Source organism: Phoca vitulina, unplaced genomic scaffold (genome assembly GCF_004348235.1).
Source record: "Phoca vitulina isolate PV1807 unplaced genomic scaffold, GSC_HSeal_1.0 scaffold10, whole genome shotgun sequence".
NCBI lineage: Eukaryota > Metazoa > Chordata > Mammalia > Carnivora > Phocidae > Phoca > Phoca vitulina.
The window spans coordinates 21,990,110-22,011,109 of record NW_022589713.1 but is presented as its reverse complement, the minus strand read 5'-3'; the positions used below and the strand labels follow the sequence as shown (position 1 = coordinate 22,011,109).

General features: G+C 49.0%; 1 protein-coding gene across 1 annotated transcript in view; it reads right to left on the bottom strand.

The window, feature by feature from the left end:
- KY (kyphoscoliosis peptidase) overlaps nt 1-21,000 on the bottom strand; it is a 43,328-nt gene that overhangs the window by 8,814 nt on the left and 13,514 nt on the right. Inside the window, exons 4-8 of the mRNA XM_032408652.1 lie at nt 17,096-17,170; nt 15,273-15,335; nt 11,711-11,793; nt 7,246-7,354; nt 5,644-5,761 (exon numbers count right to left, since the gene is read on the bottom strand). Of these exons, the coding sequence (XP_032264543.1) occupies nt 5,644-5,761; nt 7,246-7,354; nt 11,711-11,793; nt 15,273-15,335; nt 17,096-17,170 (448 nt within the window). The remainder of the gene's footprint in view (nt 1-5,643; nt 5,762-7,245; nt 7,355-11,710; nt 11,794-15,272; nt 15,336-17,095; nt 17,171-21,000) is intronic.

Here is a 21,000-nt window from a genome sequence, read left to right as displayed (position 1 = left end):
CTTCCCCCCCCCCTCCCTCGAGGCCTGGCCTCCGCTCACAGCTTCCTGTGGTCCAGGAAGGAAGGGGAGCGCTGCATGTCCACACGGCCCCCGGGTGCCCCAGTGAAAGGGAGCAGGCGCCGCTGTGACCAGCGGGGCCGGCTGTGTGCCCGGGCAGTGGGCCTGGGGGCACCGTCCCCCCGAGCGGTGGAGTGGAGGTAGGCTTTGAGAACCAGGTTGGGGAGCGGCACTGAGAGCCCGACCCCAAGCCTGGGAAGGGCGGGAGGAGGCAGAAGTGGGTGGCTGGATGGGCCGTCATTGGGCCGAGTCAGGCGATCTGGGCTCAGTCTCAGCTCTATGGCTGCCTCCAGGGTGACCTTGCCAGGCCCATCACGGGCAAAAAGAAAGGTTGACATTAAATGATCTCTGGGGGGTGATGTCTATGACAGGCTGGAGGGAAGCTGGGAAGGCCATGGGGAATGCCTGGGGCAGAATAAAGATGAAAAAAAGAAACTTAGCTGTGAGCTTATGCCATGCTTGACTATGATATGAGGATATTTTATTACCTGGCAGCAATGTGCAAGATGAACTGGACAAAGAAGTCATGATGTAAAGCATTATTGTTAATAATCCATAATTCTCATGCAAAATTGGGGGACTAGTGATTCTAGCTGCCGGTTGCTAGTTAGAATGACCCACAACCATATCATGCGATCGACAGATCACTGACTTTTGTGCAAAGCACTGTACCAGGCACCAGGGAATAATATCATATATCCTATCCTATCATATAATAACTACTACAGCCTAATAAAATATTCTGAAAAGAGAGTTCATTGGCTGCCCTAGATGTGCTCATTGTTTCAAGGGGGCAGACAGGTAGACCATTACTAAAATGCTATTGATGCACACAGCCCTTTTAGGGGACCCAAAGGAAGAGGAGTTTGCTGGAAAGATCTAGGAGAGCACTGAAGAAGGAACAGAAGATGAGAAATGTTTCCACCTCCTAATGAGATCTCATCAGCCATTCTAGAGCCCCAAATATCATCCCAGGACATCTATCTAATAACCTCAGGCTGCAGCGTCTTGGTTTTTACTTTTGATAGTTTTAAATTGCCAACACCAGTGGTATCAGTTGAGGAGGGGGTGGATCCGGTCCATGACTATTACTGTATACAGATAGGGGCCGGGTCCTGCCGTGGGAACCGTGTAATACCGCATTAGCCACACCACTGCCAGGCCCCAGCAGGGTGGCCGCACTGTCTGGGGTGGGCAATGTGCCCTGCAGGCGTCAGGCTCTGACCATAGTGTACTCTCATCACCTCTCCAGGGTGTGTGGGCCACGCGGAAAATAAGAGAAGGAGGGAGGGATGTAGCCAATGGGAGATGCAATGAAGCATGCTCTTTTTTTTTGTACCTTGATGAAAATATTGTGATTTTTTAAAAAAGATTTTATTTATTTGTTTGTTTGTTTATAGCACATGAGCTGGGGTAGGGGAGGGGCAGAGGGAGAGGGGAAGAGAGAATCTCAAGCAGGCTTCTCGCTGAGTGCGGAGCCTGATGCGGGGCTTGATCTCACAACCCTGAGATCGTGACCTGAGCCGAAACCAAGAGTTGGCTGCTCAACCGACTGAGCCACCCTGGTGCCCCCCCAATTTTGTGATTTCTGTACTGTAGCAGGACAAGCATAAGCATGGCATATGTTCCACAGATTATGTGGCTGATTTCTTGTAACTCTGACGGTACCTCTATTTCTGCTGTATGGTCCCCTTTCCCTGGTCTCGCACCACCCTTACTGGTGAGGTCAGTAACTATAACCACAGTAATTATTCTCACTCGGAGGCCCTGTGTCGGGCCTTCTGGGCTGTGACCTCAGGGCCCTCCTCTCTGACAAGTGAGGAGTCAGCAGAACAGAGAGCGAGGCTGACTCGCCTGGGGACACACAGCCAACCAGTGGCCAGAGCAGCCTCAGGACTCAGTTGTCCTGATGCACACAGTTCGGGAGGCTTTGTATGACACCAGCCCCTTCGTATGCCAAGATTTAATTTATAAATGTATGGGTACAGCAAAATTAAAGGATGGTTTGTTCTAGTGACATCCTTCATCTCTGCGAGCACTAGCCTTTGGTGTATCTACAAGGGCGGGGGAATTCAGATGTCCCTTTCAGGAATTATATGACAAAGTCAGATCTGGGCATAACTTCAGGTAATCCAGGGTATCTGCCTCTCCCAGGAGGGTGGTGAGATGGTTGCTCCCCAGCCTTTGGGGCCTTTGGAGCCCACCGATGTGCTGGGATCATCTGGGACATGATGCTGAGCAGAAGCTGGATGCTGCTCTTGGTCTCTGTGACAGAGGGAGGACAGATGGAGAACAGGCTGACATCCGGTTGGTGACAACCAGTCTCCCCGGCATCAAAGCCTCAAACCGATACTAAGCTCCTGGCTTTCCCCAAACTCTCTGGAAACTCTGCTAGCTGGTGGTGCTATAGTCGTGATAACAGGGGGAGGGGTGGTACTGGAGCTGACTTGGTGGCAGGGATCTGGGAAGTGAAGCTTGGCCCCTGCAAGGAGGTTAAGCAGAATTCATGAAGGCGGAGGGGAATTGAGGCAAAAGCAGGGACGTTAATGTTGGATGATGGGAAGTCAGAAAGAAACCAGACCAGCCGTTACAAGCAATAGGACTAAAAAAACAAAAACAAACAAAAAAACAAAAAAAACCCCTCACATCGATTACTTGGGAAAGACGATGAGGAAATGAAGGATGTTGCAAAAATATCTGAGTTCCCCACCGAATTACTTTATTCAATCAGTCTTTAATGAGGCCATTGCAAGGAAGCAGAATGGACGGGCAGAAGTAATGATGGCCGTGTGGGTACTGCTCTTGCTAAGAGGCCGCCCTGACAACTGAGCCGGGATAAATCAGCAAGTGTGGATTACATGTCTTCTGTTATTAAGGACTCAGCTAATGAATTTACCAAACCTTCGGCAATTATTTGGAAGGTAAGGGAATTAGGAAAGTGATGCATGGGCGAGGTTGCTGATCTTTAAAGCCAAAGTTAAAGGGACCCAGGGAACCGTGAGCTACCGTTAACCGTCTGAGCAGTGTAAAGAGTTTTTCACATGCTAACTGCCAGGTTAGGACCTAGCTTTAAATGATGCAGAATGTTGGGATGTGTTTTAATGATCAGCTGCAGGCCAGAAGAGGGCCATTGTTAAGCATCTGGATCAGGCCAGAAAGCTGACAGGTTCACTCAAGGCAAGTGTCAATTTTCTGAGTCTATGTGTGTCTGCGGGAAAGTTCCACTGCGCAAGAGCATTCCCATACTCAAGAAAGACAGGCAAGGTTAAAAAAAACCCCCAACAACCCCAAAGTCAGGTGAGCAAATTCCAAACTGCATGTTCTCACTTAACCCTAGCACTGCCAGCAGGCACTATGGTCCCCATGTACAGATGGGAAAACTGAGGCTCTGAGAAATTCAGTGCCTTTCCAAAGGAACACAATTAACAAGTGGTAAATCAAGGACTGGAAACTAAGGACGGGGGAGCTGAGGGCTGCAAACGTCTTTCCGGCTTTCAGTCTGGCACCCTCCTGCATCATGCTTGGAAGGCTTATACTGGATAAAGAAGGATATATCCTATGACTGAGAAATCCTAGGACTGAAAAATCAAGTTGGCCAACTAAGATGAAAATTATGCTCTGAAAGGAGCCAGGCAAAAATAGAGCCGAAAACAGACTGAGGGTTAGTCCATGATTTAAAAAGAGAGGAAGGCCCATTTCATACAAATCTGCTAGGAATATCTTGTCATTTCCAGTCATCGTGGGCCTATGGCATGTAGGATTCTGAGCTGGGCATTCACAGGGGAAGCAGAAACAGAGAGAGAGGGGCTGAAGACACATAAAAGACATACTAGCCCCACAAGACACTGGAGGAAAAATGAGCACAGGTAACACAGGTTAACACGTATATGATAGAACAAAGTCTGGGAGGGAATGGGACAAAATGTTAAGTGTTATCTCTAAGTCGTCAGAGTGACCTAATTTTCTTCTTTTTGCTTCTGTGCATTTTATAAATCATCTATAATTAACAAGGATTTTTTGTTTAATTTGGAAAAGTTATTAAATAAAAGCATAAGGCAAGCCAGGAGTCCGTGTATACGGTGTGCTGATGACATCAAGGGAGGAGATGGGGTGGGGTGAAGGGGGCGTCCAGGAGTGGGGCAGGAAGGAGCATTAGAGAGGGGGGAGCAGAGTGAGCTTGAGGACCCAGAAGTGTGGAGAGTGCCGCAGGGTGCAGGGCTGGAAGGGTGCTGGAGGTCAGATTATGGAGGACATTACAGGACAGTGTGAGCCTGTGGGTCCTGTTCAGGAACCCAGGGCCTGTGGAGTCTGGGCAGAGGGCCAGTGAGGATCCCGGTTCCTGGAGAGGCCCCCAGGCATGTTGGGGTGCCCGGGCCTGGAGCGGGGGCAGGCACGTGAGGGGTAGGAGCGAAGCACCGCTCTGGTGGAGTGGATGGGCTGCAGAGGGGCTGGCATCCGCTGCAGCCTGACCTGCCCTGGTTGCCTCTGGGACACTGGCCTCAGGGGCGGGGCGTGGAGGGGGGGACCGTGAAGAGCAGGGAGCGAGCAGGAGGCTGGGAGCAGGCACATGTCGATGCTTGCCGGTGGTGTTGGGGGGTGGGAGGGCCCAACAACGGGGGGTTAGGCCAGGAATGGGCGGCGTGTCTGCAGGAGCAGGACGTCTTGGGCTGCCTGTGTGTCGACACGTACACACATCCCCGACACATCACAACTGCCCACCTGCGGACTCCTGAGTGTCTGTTGCTGCACTTGGTTTGATGAATCTGAGTCCCGGTGGGCTGACATGGGTGCCTGGGAAGACCCACTCCCAGAGGCCTGCAGAGACGGTGGGCAGAGCCTATCCATCTCCCTGGGGACAAGGCTCTTCAGCGGCCTCCCCGGCTGCCTGATTGTTTCCCGGGGAACCCAGCAGACCTCGGAGAGTGGGCACAGGAAGCTGTGGGGTCGGCGGGGCTCCCCCAGCCTGGAGTCTGTCTCGAGGTCACCTAGAACCAGCAAAGGTGCCTCCGCGCACAGTGGTCTCCTTACCTGCTGTCACCCACCCGGGCAACCTGGCCAGGAGCACATTAGAGCAATGAAAATGGAGCCCAAAGTCTCCAAGAGAAAAGCTGCTTCCTAGTTATTCAGCTTCTCCAACTGACAAATCTTTTCGGGTAGGAGATCATCTGTTTCTCCCGAGAGAGGGCTCCGGTGCCAGCCCCGAGGACAGGCTTTCACAGTCCCCTTGGCGTCAGCAGCCACTGTCCTACTGTTCCCAGACCTGCCATTCTTCTAACCTTCAGCTGTGCAGAGATCAGAGAAGGTGGAAAAGGGGCCTTTTATAACCAAATTATCTCTGCGCATTCATCTGCCATTATGTTAATGCATCGCGAAGGCAGGCAGATGGTACAAAGTCAATTATGCTGGTGTTAAAAAGGGAGAAATTGACCTTTTCAGGACTCACTCGGATTCCAGAGCAGAGTTTGCAAACTCCGGTTTCAGGCCTGGCATGTGGGCGAAGGCGCACGGCGCTTTGGAAGGGGCGGAGGGAGGGGTCACAGCAGTCAGCCCAGGACTGCCTGCCTTCCATGGGACCCCTTCTCTTACCTGCACATTTTCTCAAAGAGTCCAGCGTAGCCATCACAGTTGGTCTTCCGGGTCCGTAGGATGTCAGTGGGCTTGAAGGCCTGGCGGTCCTTCTCCTGGGCAGCCTCGATGTCGTACTCTGGAGGGCAGAGGAGTCTGTGAGCCAACAGGTCTTGGGAGGCAACCAAGGCCGGTGCAGAGCAGAGGGGTCCGTGGCCTGCGGCGCCGTCCCCGCCCTCCGCTGTGCTTTCAGCACCATTTGGGCTGGCCTCCCTCAAGTCCCGGAGAAACCACTGTAGGCTGAAGGGAACCAGGGCCCCCAGCCAGGGCAAACTTGGGGAAATGTCGCCTCCTTGGGCAGGTGGCAAGAGGAAGAGCGAAGCATCGGCAGAGCAGGCTGCCTGGCTCGTCAGGCCTTTGAGGAGAGGCTGAAAGGGAAGGGGGCCAAGACAGCACCAGGCCGTGGGGGCTCTGCCCTTGCCCTCCCCACCACACAGCTCGGCAGGCTGTTCCTGTGAGGCTGCTCCCCCATCCTTGCTGCGGCCACCCCCAAGGCCTCACACTGACCCCCAGGGGATGCCCTGAGCTACCGCTAAACAGGCTGTCCGTTAGTGAAGGCCTGGAGGGAGGCCCTGAGGCAGGAATCCCTGTGGGCAATGAGGGCACGAAGGGAGCACCTGTGAAGGTGGCAGACAGTAAATGAAGTTCTACCTAATGCTCTGTTTCTGACTCTGCCCCTTTAAGGCCCCGGGCTGAATGGAGCTGCTGGTTTTGGGGAGGGAGGAAATGGCCGCTCAGGCCCTGTGGTCAGGTACCCTACCTGTGTCAGGTGAGTTCCTCCTCTAAGCTGCATCCCTCACTGCTGCTCTGGGAGGACAAAGGAAAAGCCCAGTGGCAGCAGATCAGGAGAGCCCCCCGCTGGTTGTCAGGTCACAGGGAAAGCACTAGAAGTCCACCCCACCACCTGGCTCTTCCATTGACTGCAAGGGGCAGCATCCAGCCTCCCCCTAGCCACCCCCATGGGGCCTGGCTTGACCTGGCCAGACGCTCAAGGCTGTCCCGTGCAGAGCTAGGGACAGGTGCACAGGCCCAGGCCCCCTGAGGTTGCTCTGAGTGCCTGGTGACGGGGCTGAGATCGCGGGTGTGGGAACAGGGAGAGGGAGAGGCGAGCGCACTCTTCCTGGCACTGGTGCTTTAAGAAACCTCTGGTGTTGCAATAACTTTCCAACAGCTATGAACCTTCCCCATCCTTCTTGGAGATGACCTTCTGTCCTGGGTTCTCAGGTCTGTGCAGCAGGTTTACCAGGAAGCCAGCACTGAGGGAATGCTGCCGCTGGGTAAAGGGCCTAAGCTCTGGTCACTGACTGTGGGCAGATGGCCACAGGGGATCCCCCACCCAACGACCCTTTATGGAGACTGTTAGTACACGGTGAGTTTTACTCTCCTTGGTTAGTCTTTGGTTATTCAACCTAGCCATCTGGGAACCCTTCTCCTCCACTGTCTGTCTCACTCCATACACACTGGTGGTCAAGTGAATCCCAGAGAGTCTCCCCTAGAAACAGGGTCCTGCGGGGAGTGGCATCAGGGGAGTCCTAGGGCCAGTGGCGCCACAGGTGGGCCTACCTATGTGGTGGCAGATCCAGATCCAGATCACACGGACCCTCTCCAGGTCACTGTGGGCCTCCTGGAGCAGGTCGCTCACCAGCTCGTCCAGGCCACTGTTGACTGTCACCTGGGGAGTGGGAGGGGTGTGCTATGTCAGGGCCTGGACGAGGGCGGTGGGAGCCCAGTGCCCTGCCGCCAGGAGCCGGTGCTGCTTTTCCTCCAGGCAGAGGAGGAAGAGGAGGAGAGGGCCAGAGGCACAAGGGCTAGGCTGAGCGCAGCCCTTGGTGGGGGCCTGGACATATCAGGTAGTGCTGACCAGCTGAGTCACTGGCCCTAGAGCCACATACCTTTTCTCGGCAGACCTGGGGCCAGCCAGGTGGGTGGGCATCTGAGCGGCTACAGCAGCCCCTACTCATGGTCAGTACTACCCAAAGCGATCTACGGACTTAACACAGTCCCTATAAAATTCCAACAGCCTTTTTTGCAGAAATGGAAAAGCCAATCCTCAACTTCATATGAAATCGCAAGGGGCCCAGAATAGCCAAAACAATTTTGAAAAAAGAAGAACAAAATGGGAGGACTCACATTTCTGAATTTCAAAACTCAATTACAAAACTATAGTAATCAAAATAGTGTGGTACTGACATAAGGATCATATAGGCCGGTGGAATAGAACTGAGAGTCTAGAAATTAACTTATACACCTATGGCTAACTGACTTTTTTGACAAGGATTACAAGTCTGTTCCGTGGGGAAGAATAGTCTGTTTAACAAAGTCCAGTCTGTGCTGGACAACTGGATATCCACATACTAAAGAATGAAGTTGGATCCCTACTTCATATACAAAAATTAACTCGGGGCTCCTGGGTGGCTCAGCTTGTCAAGCATCCGACTCTTGGTTTTGGCTCAGGTTATGATCTCAGGGTTGTGGGCTTGAGCCCCGTGTCGGGCTCTGTGCTGGGCAGGGAGTCTGCTTGAGATTCTCTCTCTCTCTCTTTCTCTCTCAAAATAAATAAATAAATAAATCTTTTAAAAAATCAATTCAAAAAGGATCAATGGCTTAAATAAAAGAGCTTAAATGATAAAATTCTTTGAAGTAAACACAGGAGTAAATCATCATGACCTTGGGTTTGGCAATGGATTCTTCGATATGATACCAAAAGCACGAGGTACAAAAGAAAAAATAGATTAACTGGGCTTCATAACAATAAAAAAACCTCTGGGCATCAAAGGACATTATTAAGAAAGTGAAAAGACAACTTACAGAATGGGAGAAAATATTCACAAATTACATATCTGATAAGGGATGAATATCCAGAATATGTAAAGTACTCCTACAACTCAACAACAAAAAGACAAACAACCCGATTTTAAAATGGGTGAAGGACCTGAATATACACTTCTTCAGAGATATATATAAATGGCCGATGAAAAGCTGTGCCACATCATTAGTCCCTAGGGAAATGCAAACCGAAACCACGGGACACCACTTCACACCCCGTAGGAGGGCTGTAGTAAAAAAGATAGCAAGGGTGTGGAGAAATGAGAACCGTTGTGCATCGTTAGTGGAAATGTAAAATGGCGCAGCTGCTGTGGAAAACAGTTTGGTGGTTCCTAAACAGGATTATCGTATGATCCAGTAATTCCACTCCTAGGTATATACCCAAGAGAACTGAAGACAGATGCTCCGGCAGATACTTGTTCACCTATGTTCACTGCAACATTATTCACAATACACAAACGGTAGAAACAACGAAAGCGTCCATCACAGACGAACAGGTAAACACACGTAGTATATCTCTACGATGAAATATTATTCATCCACAAAAAGCAATGAAGTTCTGACACATGCTACAACATGGAGGAACCTTGAAAACATGATGCTAAATAAGCCAGACACAAAAGGACACGTACTGGATGAGTCCACTTATGTGGAATATTGAGAGTAAACAAGTTGAGAGAGACAGTAAGTAACGTAGAGGTTAGCAGGGAGAACAGGGAATGACTGCTTCATGGGTACGGCCTTTTTGTTTGGGGAGATGGTTGTACAATATCATGAATGCATTCAATGCCACCGAGTTGTACCCTTAAACATGATTAATATGGCAAATTTTATATTATATGTATTTTACCACAATTAAAAAAAAAAGAACAAATTAGGTTTTCTCGCAGGGGCGCTCGGGAGGAAACACGGTTGGGATTCTAGGAAAGGCTGCCGTGACCATGTTTAATCTTTCTCGAGAAGCTGGGGCAACTGTGTGCTTAATTCTGTGAAAGTTGCCCACGCCTTGGCCAGCCCGCACCCTAAGGTACTCCCTGAGCTCCTGGATCCTTTCCACCACTCACATCAGAACCCCCGGATGCACTGTCTGAGCACAAGGAGACCTCTGGAGCCCGCTTCTGCCTCCTACCCGCCTAGCTGCTGTCTGCCTCCTTCTGTTCAATGTCCAGCTCCAACTCCACAGTTCTTGTCTTCGTCCCTCTCCCAGAGCCAAGGACAGTGCCTGACACATTGCAGGGCCCTCACTCAGCCTGGCTGACTCCTGACTTAACCTCCTGGCTTCTGGGCCTTTGGGTCCCCACCTCCCGGCTCTACCTGGGCCTGGCTGGCTCTGGACACCCACTGCTTTGCGGCTGGGTCTCTGGCCTCAGCTGGGCTCCCGGCACTGCTCTCCAAGCCTGGCCTGTCCCTTCTGGTGGCCATTACAACATACCCACCCTCCTCAGACCCTGACACCGCCTCCCTTCCCTCCCTCTCAGAGACAACCCAGCCTAGGACTCAACATGGCTCAGTCAGGACCTCCCCTTCCGAGCCCTCCGTCCTGCACAGCCAGCCTCTCTGTCAGCCTCCAGCCCGGGCCTCCTGTCTTTGCAGGCCTTGCTCTTCCTCAGGCAGCGCCCCTGCTCACCTGTGTCCTCACCTCCTCCCTTCCAGGCCTGGCTGCCCTATCCCCTCCCCAGATCTCTCTCTTAGGGCTGCCTACATCTTGCTTCCCCTTCTCTGCCAGGCTCCTGTGGGGTCTTCTCCCCACTCCCTCCTCCTTCATCCCCGCTTTGCATCTCAGCCTGCCGAGTCTGGCTGAGGCTCCGACGCCCCCCCTCTGACCTGCCCCTCTGGCAGTAGGAAGCACTTCAGTGCACAAGTGCTGGAAATGAGTCTCTCCTAACCTCACTTGACCAGACTGAACGGCGCATGCTATTGGCCATCCTTGACCTCAGGGAGCTCTCCTTGCACCTTCTAGAACACTGATCCTTCCTTGTCTTGCCCTGGTCTCAGGTGGCTCAGGGCCCGTTTGGACCTCTTGCCCTGTCCTCCCCAAGATGACACCCACCCTATGGCTTCAGCTTCAGCTAAATGTGATGGTTCCTGGATCAGTGTTTCCTGCCCACATCTCTCCAGGCTGGATAGGGCTCCAGGCTTGGAGACCTGGCTGCCCAGTGGTCACTTCCCGTGGCTGTTCCACAGGTACTAGAGCCCACTGCCCCTAAACAAACTTGTCATCCCCTGAGACTTGCTCCTGGTAGCGAGGAGCTGTCCCACCCTCGCTCCGTCACTCAGTCCAGCGGCCTGTGAGCCTCCTGCCTTCCACCTCCCTCACACACACCGGGATGGAGTCCTCCCTCTGCCTCCAGCTCAGTGCTGACCCTTCCACTCCTCTCTGGTCTCATTGTTCCCATTTAATCCACGTCACACCGGCTCCTGCCGGGACAGCAAACGGCTCCCTGCTGACGGCCCTGCCTCTAATCTGACACTGGATCCAGGCCCCTATCCATCCACTCATCAATTCAACAAACAAGGTTCCTGAGCACCTACTATGTGCCAGCCACACGATGGTCTTTTTAGACTATAGATGACCTCCCTGCTTACCAGCCTACGATGGCTCGACTTCAGCAATGGGTCCAGCTCCTTGGCCCTTCTAATCAGACTCTTTGTCGTAGGGCTCCTGCCTGGTTCCCAGGACCCCAGTGTGTCTCTAGTGCTTCAGCTTCTATAGCTGCTTCTCCCCAACCCCACCCCAGATGAGGCCAGACCCAGAGGTGAGAGCTTGGCAGCCCACGTGCTCCAGGGGTGAGCATGGTTCTGGTCACAGTGGGTGCTGGCCAGTTGCATCCATGGCCCTCCCTCATCCTCTTGCTCCCTTCCTTCATGGGCCAGGGGTGGCCTGGCTCAGCAGCAGCAATGCCCAAGTGGGCAATGGCAGGGGGGGCAGGATAGGGTTGGTCAGAGGGGCCTGCCAATGGGGCACCTGCAGGGTGTGTACCCTTGGGGTGGACACATCAGGACCCCGTGGGTGGCATTGGGGGGATGGAATGGCCTCCTGTCCTGGGCAGGAGTCTGGTGCCTTGGCCTTCTTTCCCCCATCCATACGATGTGAAGAGGCACTCTGGGCCATCTGTCCAAGGGACTGCAGATGCATTCAGGAGGGGCCTGAGGAGAGGCTTCATTACCCTGACTCGGGAAACTCCAAGCCACCTTCTCTTACCTGTGAGGCATAGGTGTCCAGTTTCTCAAACTGCCGCAGGTCCAGGGGCATGGATTTCAGGCTGGACCGATCCCAGGGGTAGGCTGGAAACACAGGGAGGCTCAGTCAGCTACTGAGGCCTGCTGACAAGGGGCCTCTCTGTCTTTTTGAGGAGCTGGGATTGCCCGACCTTCAACATGCTTCCCAGAGCCTGAAAAACTGCTCCCAAGGGCTAGATCTCCTAGAAGGGTTCCTTGGTCAAATTGGCTTGTGAACGATGGCAACTCCTCTAGTTCTTTTGGAGACTCACAGGGGATCTAAGCCTATTTGCAGACCCCGGGAAGTCAGCAGTAAAGAAACTAATTTCCCCTCAATTAACTCAGCAGTGCTCAGACAGATTAATGATGGAACCTCCTTCTCCCCATCTTATAGTTTTCTGCAGATTTCCTGCGAACTGCCCCAGGAATGAGTGCTCTGTGGGAAGTGCCCAGGAATGCTGCCAGTCCCCGGTGGGCTCAAGAAAGGAAGGTCTGTGCCATAGCCACAGTGCCCAGGGTGGAGGGCACCCTGGGTGTCAAAGGAGGGTGTGCTAGACCAGGCCGTGCAGGCTTCTGTAGGGTAAAGTGGGTTTGGCACCCAGACAGGCTTCCTCCTGTGCCCACAGTCAGCTGGAGACTGGAGCACCCCAAGAAAGCTACGTGTGTTCTAACAACGGGCACCCCAAGTTCTGTGGGGAGGCCTCTGAGGGATGCTGTGCCTCAGAATCACTCATCTGTGCTCGCCTTTCTCATAGGAAGCCGGGACACAGGACAGCCCCAGTCAGCTGCTGCAGGGCTAACTGACCAGTGGTCAGACCAGCCATGGATGGGCAGCAAACCCCTGTCTCAGCCTGAAAGAGAGCCTGGGCTCTGGCAGGGTCCCTCTTTTTTTTTTTTATTATGTTATGTTAATCACCTAAATACATTACATCATTAGTTTTTGATGTAGTGTTCCATGATTCACTGTTTGCGTGTAACACCCAGTGCTCCATGCAGAACGTGCCCATCACTGGGCTAACCCATCCCCCCACCCCCCTCCCCTCTAAAACCCTCAGTTTGTTTCTCAGAGTCCTAGTCTCTCATGGTTCTTCTCCCCCTCCGATTTCGCCCCCTTCATTTTTCCCTTCCTGCTATCTTCTTCTTTTTTTTTTTTTTTTAAACATATAATGTATTATTTGTTTCAGAGGTACAGGTCTGTGATTCAACAGTCTTACATGATTCACAGTGCTCACCATAGCACATACCCTCCCCAATGTCTATCACCCAGCCACCCCATCCCTCCCACCCCCCACCACTCCAGCAACCCTCAGTTTGTTTCCTGAGATTAAGAATTCCTCATATCAGTGAGGTCATATGATACATGTCTTTCTCTGATTGACTTATTTTGCTCAGCATAATAGCCTCCAGTTCCATCCACGTTGTTGCAAATGGCAAGATCTCATTCCTTTTGATGGCTACCCTGAACGCGCCCGATCTCCTCTGGCTGTGTCCCTCTTATTCAAGGTTCCTTATTCAAGGCCGACCAAATCAGGCAAGCTGGGTGGGAGGCCAGGGAGTGGGCAAGGAGGGTGGGGCCAAATGGATGCTGATCCCTGAACTCGCTGATAACCCTACTCCCCTAAGAGGGGTGCTGGTGGGGCCCCAGCGTATGGCAGCCAGCCTGGAAGCCGCAGAGCAATATGGGAAAACACTTGATGGGGGCTCCATGAAGCCTAGGTTCTCGTGGGGGCCTGACCTTCATGACCTCCACCTCCCTGGGGGCTGCTGGACTCAGGCGCACATCTATGGGGCACCTGGGAGAGTGAAGGAGACAGTGGATCATGTTGTAAGGTCAGCACCACTCTGCTCCCTGGGAAGGTGCAATGTGGGGGTCCTCTGTGGGCAAGCACAAGAAGAGAGGTATAAAGCCTCTGTGCCCGCTGTGGGGGCTGCAGCTTCATCTGCCCGCACATCCCTCACCTTGGTGCTGCAGGCCCAAGACCTGGGGTGAGAGAGAGGGGAGGAGCTCCTGCACGACCCTCCCTGGCCAGTTCTGGCTGAGAGGCAGTGGCAGCTGGGTAGGGAGCTGGCCAATTTCCGGCCACAGAGGTGCCCCCAACCTCGGTCAGCTGTCCGAGCAGCCCATGTGGGTTCGTCCGCATTTCCCCACTGCTGCAAGGTCCCTTCCTGTTAGGAACCGGGCCTTCTTTCTTCACAAACCAACTGGATCTGGCACATTCCCCAAGGCCACTCTGCGCTGCGTTCTTGCTTCTTGCTGACACTCTGCAGCAGGCCCTGGAGGGGTTTGGTCTCTCTGACCCCAAGCCGCTGACTGGGTCCTCACCATGTCACGTGCTCGGACACATCCAGGATCTGAGGGCTGTTCCTCTCCCAAGAGGGGGCAGAGGGTGCTGGGGGCGGGCAGGCTATGTAAACCCGACCTTGAGGCTGCGGTTGTCACTCACCAACCTAGCATTTTCTGCTCCTTCTACAAGGGACCAAGACGTTTCCTGGACCCTCCCCCAAACCTTCTGTCCTGTACAGTCTTACCCTGGGGCTCCCTGGAAGCCTAGCACCATTGTGGCTCACTCCTCTGTTGCTGGAGCTGGGATCTCTTGTCTCTCATTACTTAGATCACTGTCAGTCCCTATCCTGTGTGGCGTGAGCACAGCCCTTGTCCAGCCAGCCCCTAGGGAGGCGGTGGGGACCCGCAGCAGGCTCTCAGTGCCTTCTCCCTCCATGGAATCTGGATCCTGCCATTCTCTGACAAGGGCTAGCAGGCTCACCTAAGTGGATATGAAGTGGACTTACATTTAACAAATTTCCGCTCAGCACAGCTCTGCAAATGAGGTCTCCCCCACCCCCATTGAGAACAAGGATGACATTTCTAAAATGGGACTGAAAACCTTATTACTAATTTTACCCTTTCTTGGTTCCATTTTACAATATCTGAACATTAAAAATACCCACAATGATTTATGCCTCATTAAATTTACCTTCTGAAGAGATTACATAAGATCTAAATATGATTTTGCATAATTACATTTAAAATACCAGTGGCATTAACTGAATTATTCTAATTTTAAAGCAAAACAATGGGAAGAAGTGCCAAACTCTACCAAACCTGAGATACCACCTGGTCTACTGAGAGGAAAACTGAGGCCCGAGGAAGGTCAGTGAGGGACAAAAATAGGATTCAAAGCCAGGCCATCTATCAACCCATTCAGGGTTTTACCCTCTGTCCCATTCTGTGTATTCACATGCCTCCTACCTTACAGATGCTTGGCATTCCATTTAAAGTTAACACCGTTCTGAATTCTGTTTTTAATATGTTTTCTGTAATGGGCTGCCTTGTTATTGGGGTTTATGCTTTAGCTTTGGGGTCACGTGGTGTGTGAGCTTCTCATTACCCTGCCTGTGTCCATGGCAGACATTGCTAATCAATCATGATACTCATCTCCACCTTGAGTGCAGAGGTAACCCCAGACTCTCAAACAGATTGGCCCATGAGGCTAAACCAATTCACCACCTCACAGAATGGCCCTGGAGAAGGCCCTGCAACTCACCATGGGCATCTTTTGCTCCAGGCTGCCGGGGTCTTGTGTTTCCATTTTTATCACCTTGTAAACCTGCAATATCCCAAAGGTCAGAGGTAGAGACGCTTCAGAAGAAATCAAAATGCAAGCACGGATGATTGTCTATGTGGTAGTCCTGGCTTCTGACTCCTCCTCTTCACTGTCTTTCCCCAGCCTTCTTGCTCCCATACCACCCACCATCTATTACTGCTGGAATTGCTCTGGACTTCCTCCTGAGGTTGAGGAAGGACTGGGAACCAGGGAGGGAATGACAAGAGAGATAATTGCAGTCTGTGACCAAAGGTGGAATTTACTCTGACAGCAACACTTTGTGTTCCTCAGCAGGTCTACCTGGAGCCTGGAGCTCCTGCCCTGCTCTGGATTGCCCCCGCCATCTTGGAATACATCTGAGGATGCTAAGAGCACCAGTGCATTCATTGTCAGTTAAGAACTGACCATGGGAAGAAATGAATGTGGGACAAGGGAAAGGCAGTTTCTATGGAGTTGAAACCCAAAAAGGTCAAGCAATTATTAAATTATTCTTCAGGAAGGTTCAAGGGCAACCAAATCCTATCAATCCAGGACTGTTAACGTAGAATGGTTGCCAGCAGTTATTCAACTCCATGGAAACAGGAGAGGAGCTGCTGATTTGAAACCAGGTCAGGAAGATGTGGGTCTCTGATGGAACCAGGAGGAGCTGAGGAGTAGAGTGTCAAGGCGGGCTGTTTTATGCCCTTGAAGCCCACCGAAGGTTGTAAATATAACAATGGAAGGTTGCTAATGTATAGAGGCACAGAGAAACAGTGGTCCGTTTGTTTCTTGCATCTATATTTTATTTCCATGTTCATTCTTTGGTAGAGTAATGAGGATTCAACATCGAGCTAGCATTTCTTATGCACTTACTATGCCTGCCTATCTTGTGCTTTAGATTGACTGTCTCATTTAACTTCACAACAGTCTTATGAAGGAAGGTGAATTATTTTCCTCCTTTCATAAATGAGGAATTTGATTGCAAAAGGGAGGTTAAGCTACTTGCCTAAGGTGATAGCTGAGATCTGAGCCCAGCCAGTTGACTCCAGGGCCTGTCTGCTCTACACCTGACTGCCCTTTTGAGACCCTAACCACTGAAGGCTACAGGACCAGGCATCCGGGAGGGTCTGCCTTGCCCATGCATGGACATGGAGATAACCTGAGCCCTGGCTGCTCTGGAGCCTTCATTCCTTGGCCAGCATTTCCCCAGATCCCTTTAGCCATAAGGTAGACAGATGCCCACAGAGGACCAAGAAGGGAGTGGAAGAGACATGGTGGGCCTGAGTCTATGCACCTTGCACCGAAGACAGCCAAGCATGGTGGCTAAGAGCACAGGTCTCAGGCAGACCTGGTTCTGACCCACTTCCTAACTGGTCCCTTGGGCAGTTATTTTACTGCTTGGGGCCTCACTTTGCTGACTTATAAGGTGGGGATGATGCTGGTTTATATCTAAGGGTTAAAAAGTTAACGAATATAAAATCTTTACCACTGTGTATGCCACTTTTTAGGCAGACAATAAATGGTATCTAAAAACAACACTCTTGTGATGAAATTCATCTTTAGCTAAATGCCTTGTGTTACCCACACCTAATTGCACAGACTCAAGAATAATGGGTGTTAGTTATGGAGAAAAGAGGTCCCAGAATGAAGCTTCTTTTCAGTGTGTAGGCCTAGGTTATCCCTCTCCTTCCCCCATAAGAGGCCTAGGTTGGGCTCTGCCCATTAAGTGACTTTGATTCCTCCCTGCCAGCCCTCCACACACAAGCAGCCCTGTACGTACGTACGTTTAGCCAAGGAGAACTTCTTGAGCAGCTGGGGCATGGCATCTCGGGGGTGGACCTCCACAGTCAGCTGTGTCCCTGCAAAGGAATGGGAGGTGACATTCTCAGCCAGATGCTGCTAGGAAAGAGTGCAATGTCCTGTGACAGATGTTTGAACAACAAAACACAATTGGTTTTAAGCTTTCTTCTGAATATATAAATAATTCTTGTTAAAAAAAAATGAAAAAACAAAATAGAAACAGACAGTCCGGGCAAGATGGAATAAGAACATTTTACCTTGTCTTTCCCACTGAATGTGACTATAAATGTTGGGAAGAATGCATGGAGCAACTATTTGAGGATTCTGTAAGGTAAATCAGAGAAGGCAAGCTGGGGAATAAGATTAGAATTTAAGTGAGCTTACCATTCCCCTCCCCCTGTGGTTATTACTTAGACTGGACTCAAAGGCAGTCCCAAACCCAGAAGTGCACAAAGGGTACAGAGAAATAGTGTTCCAAGAGAAGTCCTTTCTGTGGAGTAAGAAAGGAAACCTCTAAGAGTCAGAGGGTGTGGGGGAAATCCCCTGTTGTACCCCCATCTTTTTTCTGTTATCTCTCCACTCAGCCTCTAGGAAAGTCTGTTGGTAGCAGTGTAGCAGTGATTTTGTTGGTCAGCCAAAACCTTAAGCACCTGAGTCTTTGAGGGAGGGCACCAGAGAAGCTATGACTCCCTAGAGTGTGGGGGCAAATACTCATTGTTTTTTTTTCTCTCTCTCTCTCTGTCCCGCACTGATTGTGTCTAGGTGCAGAGTTATGAGAAGTGCCTGGCAGAGTGGGGAAACTAAAGTCCAGCTTTTGTGCTGGAGAATGGGAAGTGGATTATGAAGGGGAGGGAGCTCAAGAAAGCAAATCCATACAGGTATGGATGAACTCTTGTGGTCACCTCTATGTTGAGCATACATGGATCTCATCCTAAGCATCATACCACAGTCTTTGAGAACTAAACTGATGGGGTAGACCAATGCCTCGACTGGCCACTGGGAGGTGCATGTGCAAGGCAGATCTGTATAGCACTGCAAAGGCTACGATCCAAAATCACCCAGCACAGCAAGAACCAGGAATATCTATACTCAAAAGGAAAAGATAATCAACAGATGTTAACTCCAGGATGACATAGATTTCGGAATTATCTGACAGACTTTCAAATAGCTATAGTAACCATGTTCTAAAAAGTGAGGGCAAATAGTCTTGAAATAAATGGAAAGATACCAAGAATCAGCAAAACATCAGATGCTATAAAGATAAAACAAATAGAAATTTTAGAGCTTAAATATAACAGTTTGAAAAATTATCTGGATATGCTAAATAGTAGAATGGCGATGACAGAGGAAAGAGTCAATGAATTTGAAGAAAGATCAATAGAAATTATCCAATATGAACAACAGTGAGAAAAAGTGAACAAAACTTCAGAGACCTGTGGGATAATACTTAAAGATCTAACATTCATGTTATTGAATTCCCAGAAGGAGAGGAGAAATAGTGTGGTGCAGAAAAAAAAAAAAAAAAAGAAGAAATAATGAGAAAATAATCAATGAAACCAGAAGCTGGTTCTTCGGAAAGATCAGCAAAATTGATAACCAGATTGACCAAAGGGAAAGGGAGGTAAGACATGAATCAGGAATCAAGACTCCAATATCAGGAATGAAATAGGTAAGACCACTACTGATCTCATATATATTAAAAGAATAATAAGGGAATACTACAAACAACCCTATGCACATAAATTCTACAACTTAGATGAAATGGGCCAATTCCTTGAAAGTTACAAACTACCAAAACTCATCCAATGAATAGATAACACCTCAATATCCCTGTATCTATTTTAAAAACTAACTGTAGTCAAAATCTTCCAAAAACAAACAAATGCCAGGTCCAGATGACTTCATTGACAAATTCTAAGACATATTTAAAAAGAAATAAGACCATTTTTTAAATAAGATCTTTCAGAAAACAGAAGAGTAGCAAATATTTCATTACCCATTTCATGAGGCCCTCATTAATCTGATACCCAAACCAGACAAAGACAGCATAAGAAAGAAACACTACAGACTGATATTTCTCTTCTTTTTCTTTTGTTTTCAGACCGATATTTCCTATGAACACAAAAATTCTCAAAAAATATTAGAAAATTAAATCCAGCAATATAGTAAAGGACCAATATAGCACGATCAAGTGTGGTTTATTTAGGCAATTCAAGGCTGGTTCAATATTTGAAAACCAATGAATGTAATTCACCTAATAATATTAGCAGGCCGAAGAAGAAAAGAACACATGATCATATCAATTGATGCAGAGAATGCATTTGACAAAATTTAACATCTATTCATGACAAAACCTCTCAATAAACTAGGAATAGGAGGGAGCTTCCTTAATCTGAAAAAAGGTATTTACCAAAAATCTATAGCTAAGAGCATATTTAATAGTCAAAAATGGAATGCTTTCCCCCTAAGATTGGGAACAGGCATGGATGTCCATACTCACTGTTCCTAATAAACATTGCACTGTAATTTCAACCCAGTAAAATAAAACAAGAAAAATAAATAAAAGTCTTATAGATTGGAAAGGAAAAAAAATAAAACTCTCCTCTTTCACATATGACACATCTTTCTACATAGGAACTGTCAAGTAATCTAGAAAGAAGTTCCTAGAACTAATAAGAAAGTTTAGCATGGTCACAGGATACAAGGTCAGCACCCAAAAATCAATTATATTTATATTCATAACAAATGATTGGAAATTGAATTTAAAAATTACTATTTACCATAGCTCCAAAAAATTGAAATACCTAAGTATAAATCTAAAAAAAAGTTCAGAAGCTATATGTTGAAAACTACAAAATATGATTAAACAAATTAAAGAAGACTTAAATAAGTGGGAAGACATACCATGTTCATGAATTGAAAACTCAATATTTTTAAATTGGCAAGTCTCCCTAAATTGATCTATGTAGATTTAATGCAACTCAATTCAAACTCCTTGGAGAATTTTATATATTTTAGATTTAGGCAAGATGATTCTAAAATATAGATGGAAAGATACAGCAACTCGAGGTTTTTCTTGAAAAAAAAAAAAAAAAGTTGGAGGACTCCAGCCAGCTGATTTTAAGATGTGTTATAAAGCTACAGTCATCAGTGTGATATTGGCACAGGGATAGATACATAGATAAATGGAGCACCGTTAAGAAATAGAGCCATACATATATGGCAAATTGATTTTTTACAGAAGTGCAAAGACATTCCAATTAGAAAATGGGTAAAAGAACAGATATTCACCAAAGAAGAGATTACAGATGGCAAATAAGCACAAGAAACTATGTTTAACATGATTAGCCATTAGGAAAATGCAAATTAAAACCACAATGAGGTATCATACCTATTAGAAGAGCAGTAATAAAAAATAGCGATAATACTATATATTGACAAAGTTGTGGAGAAATCAGATCTCTCATACATTGCTGGTGGGACTATAAAGTAGTATAGCAACTCTGGAAAATAGTTCGGCAGTTTCGTATAAAACAAAACATACACCAAACATATAAGACCCAACAACTGTACTCTTGAACGTTTATCCCAGAATATCCCATATTCTGTTCCACGTGGTCTCAGAACTTACGTTCACATGAAAACCTATATAGAAATGTTTATAGAAACTCCATTCACAATAACCCCAAACTGGAAACAACCTAAATATCCTTCAATGGGTGAATGGATAAACACCCTGTGGTACATCCATATAAAGGAATACTTCTCAACAATACAAAGAAACTCTTAGGAGAGGCAAACGGATATAACTACAGAGATTCTGCACAAGGGTATTTTGGGGTGACAGAACTGCCCTGTATTCTGAATGTAGGGGTGGTTACATGAGCAT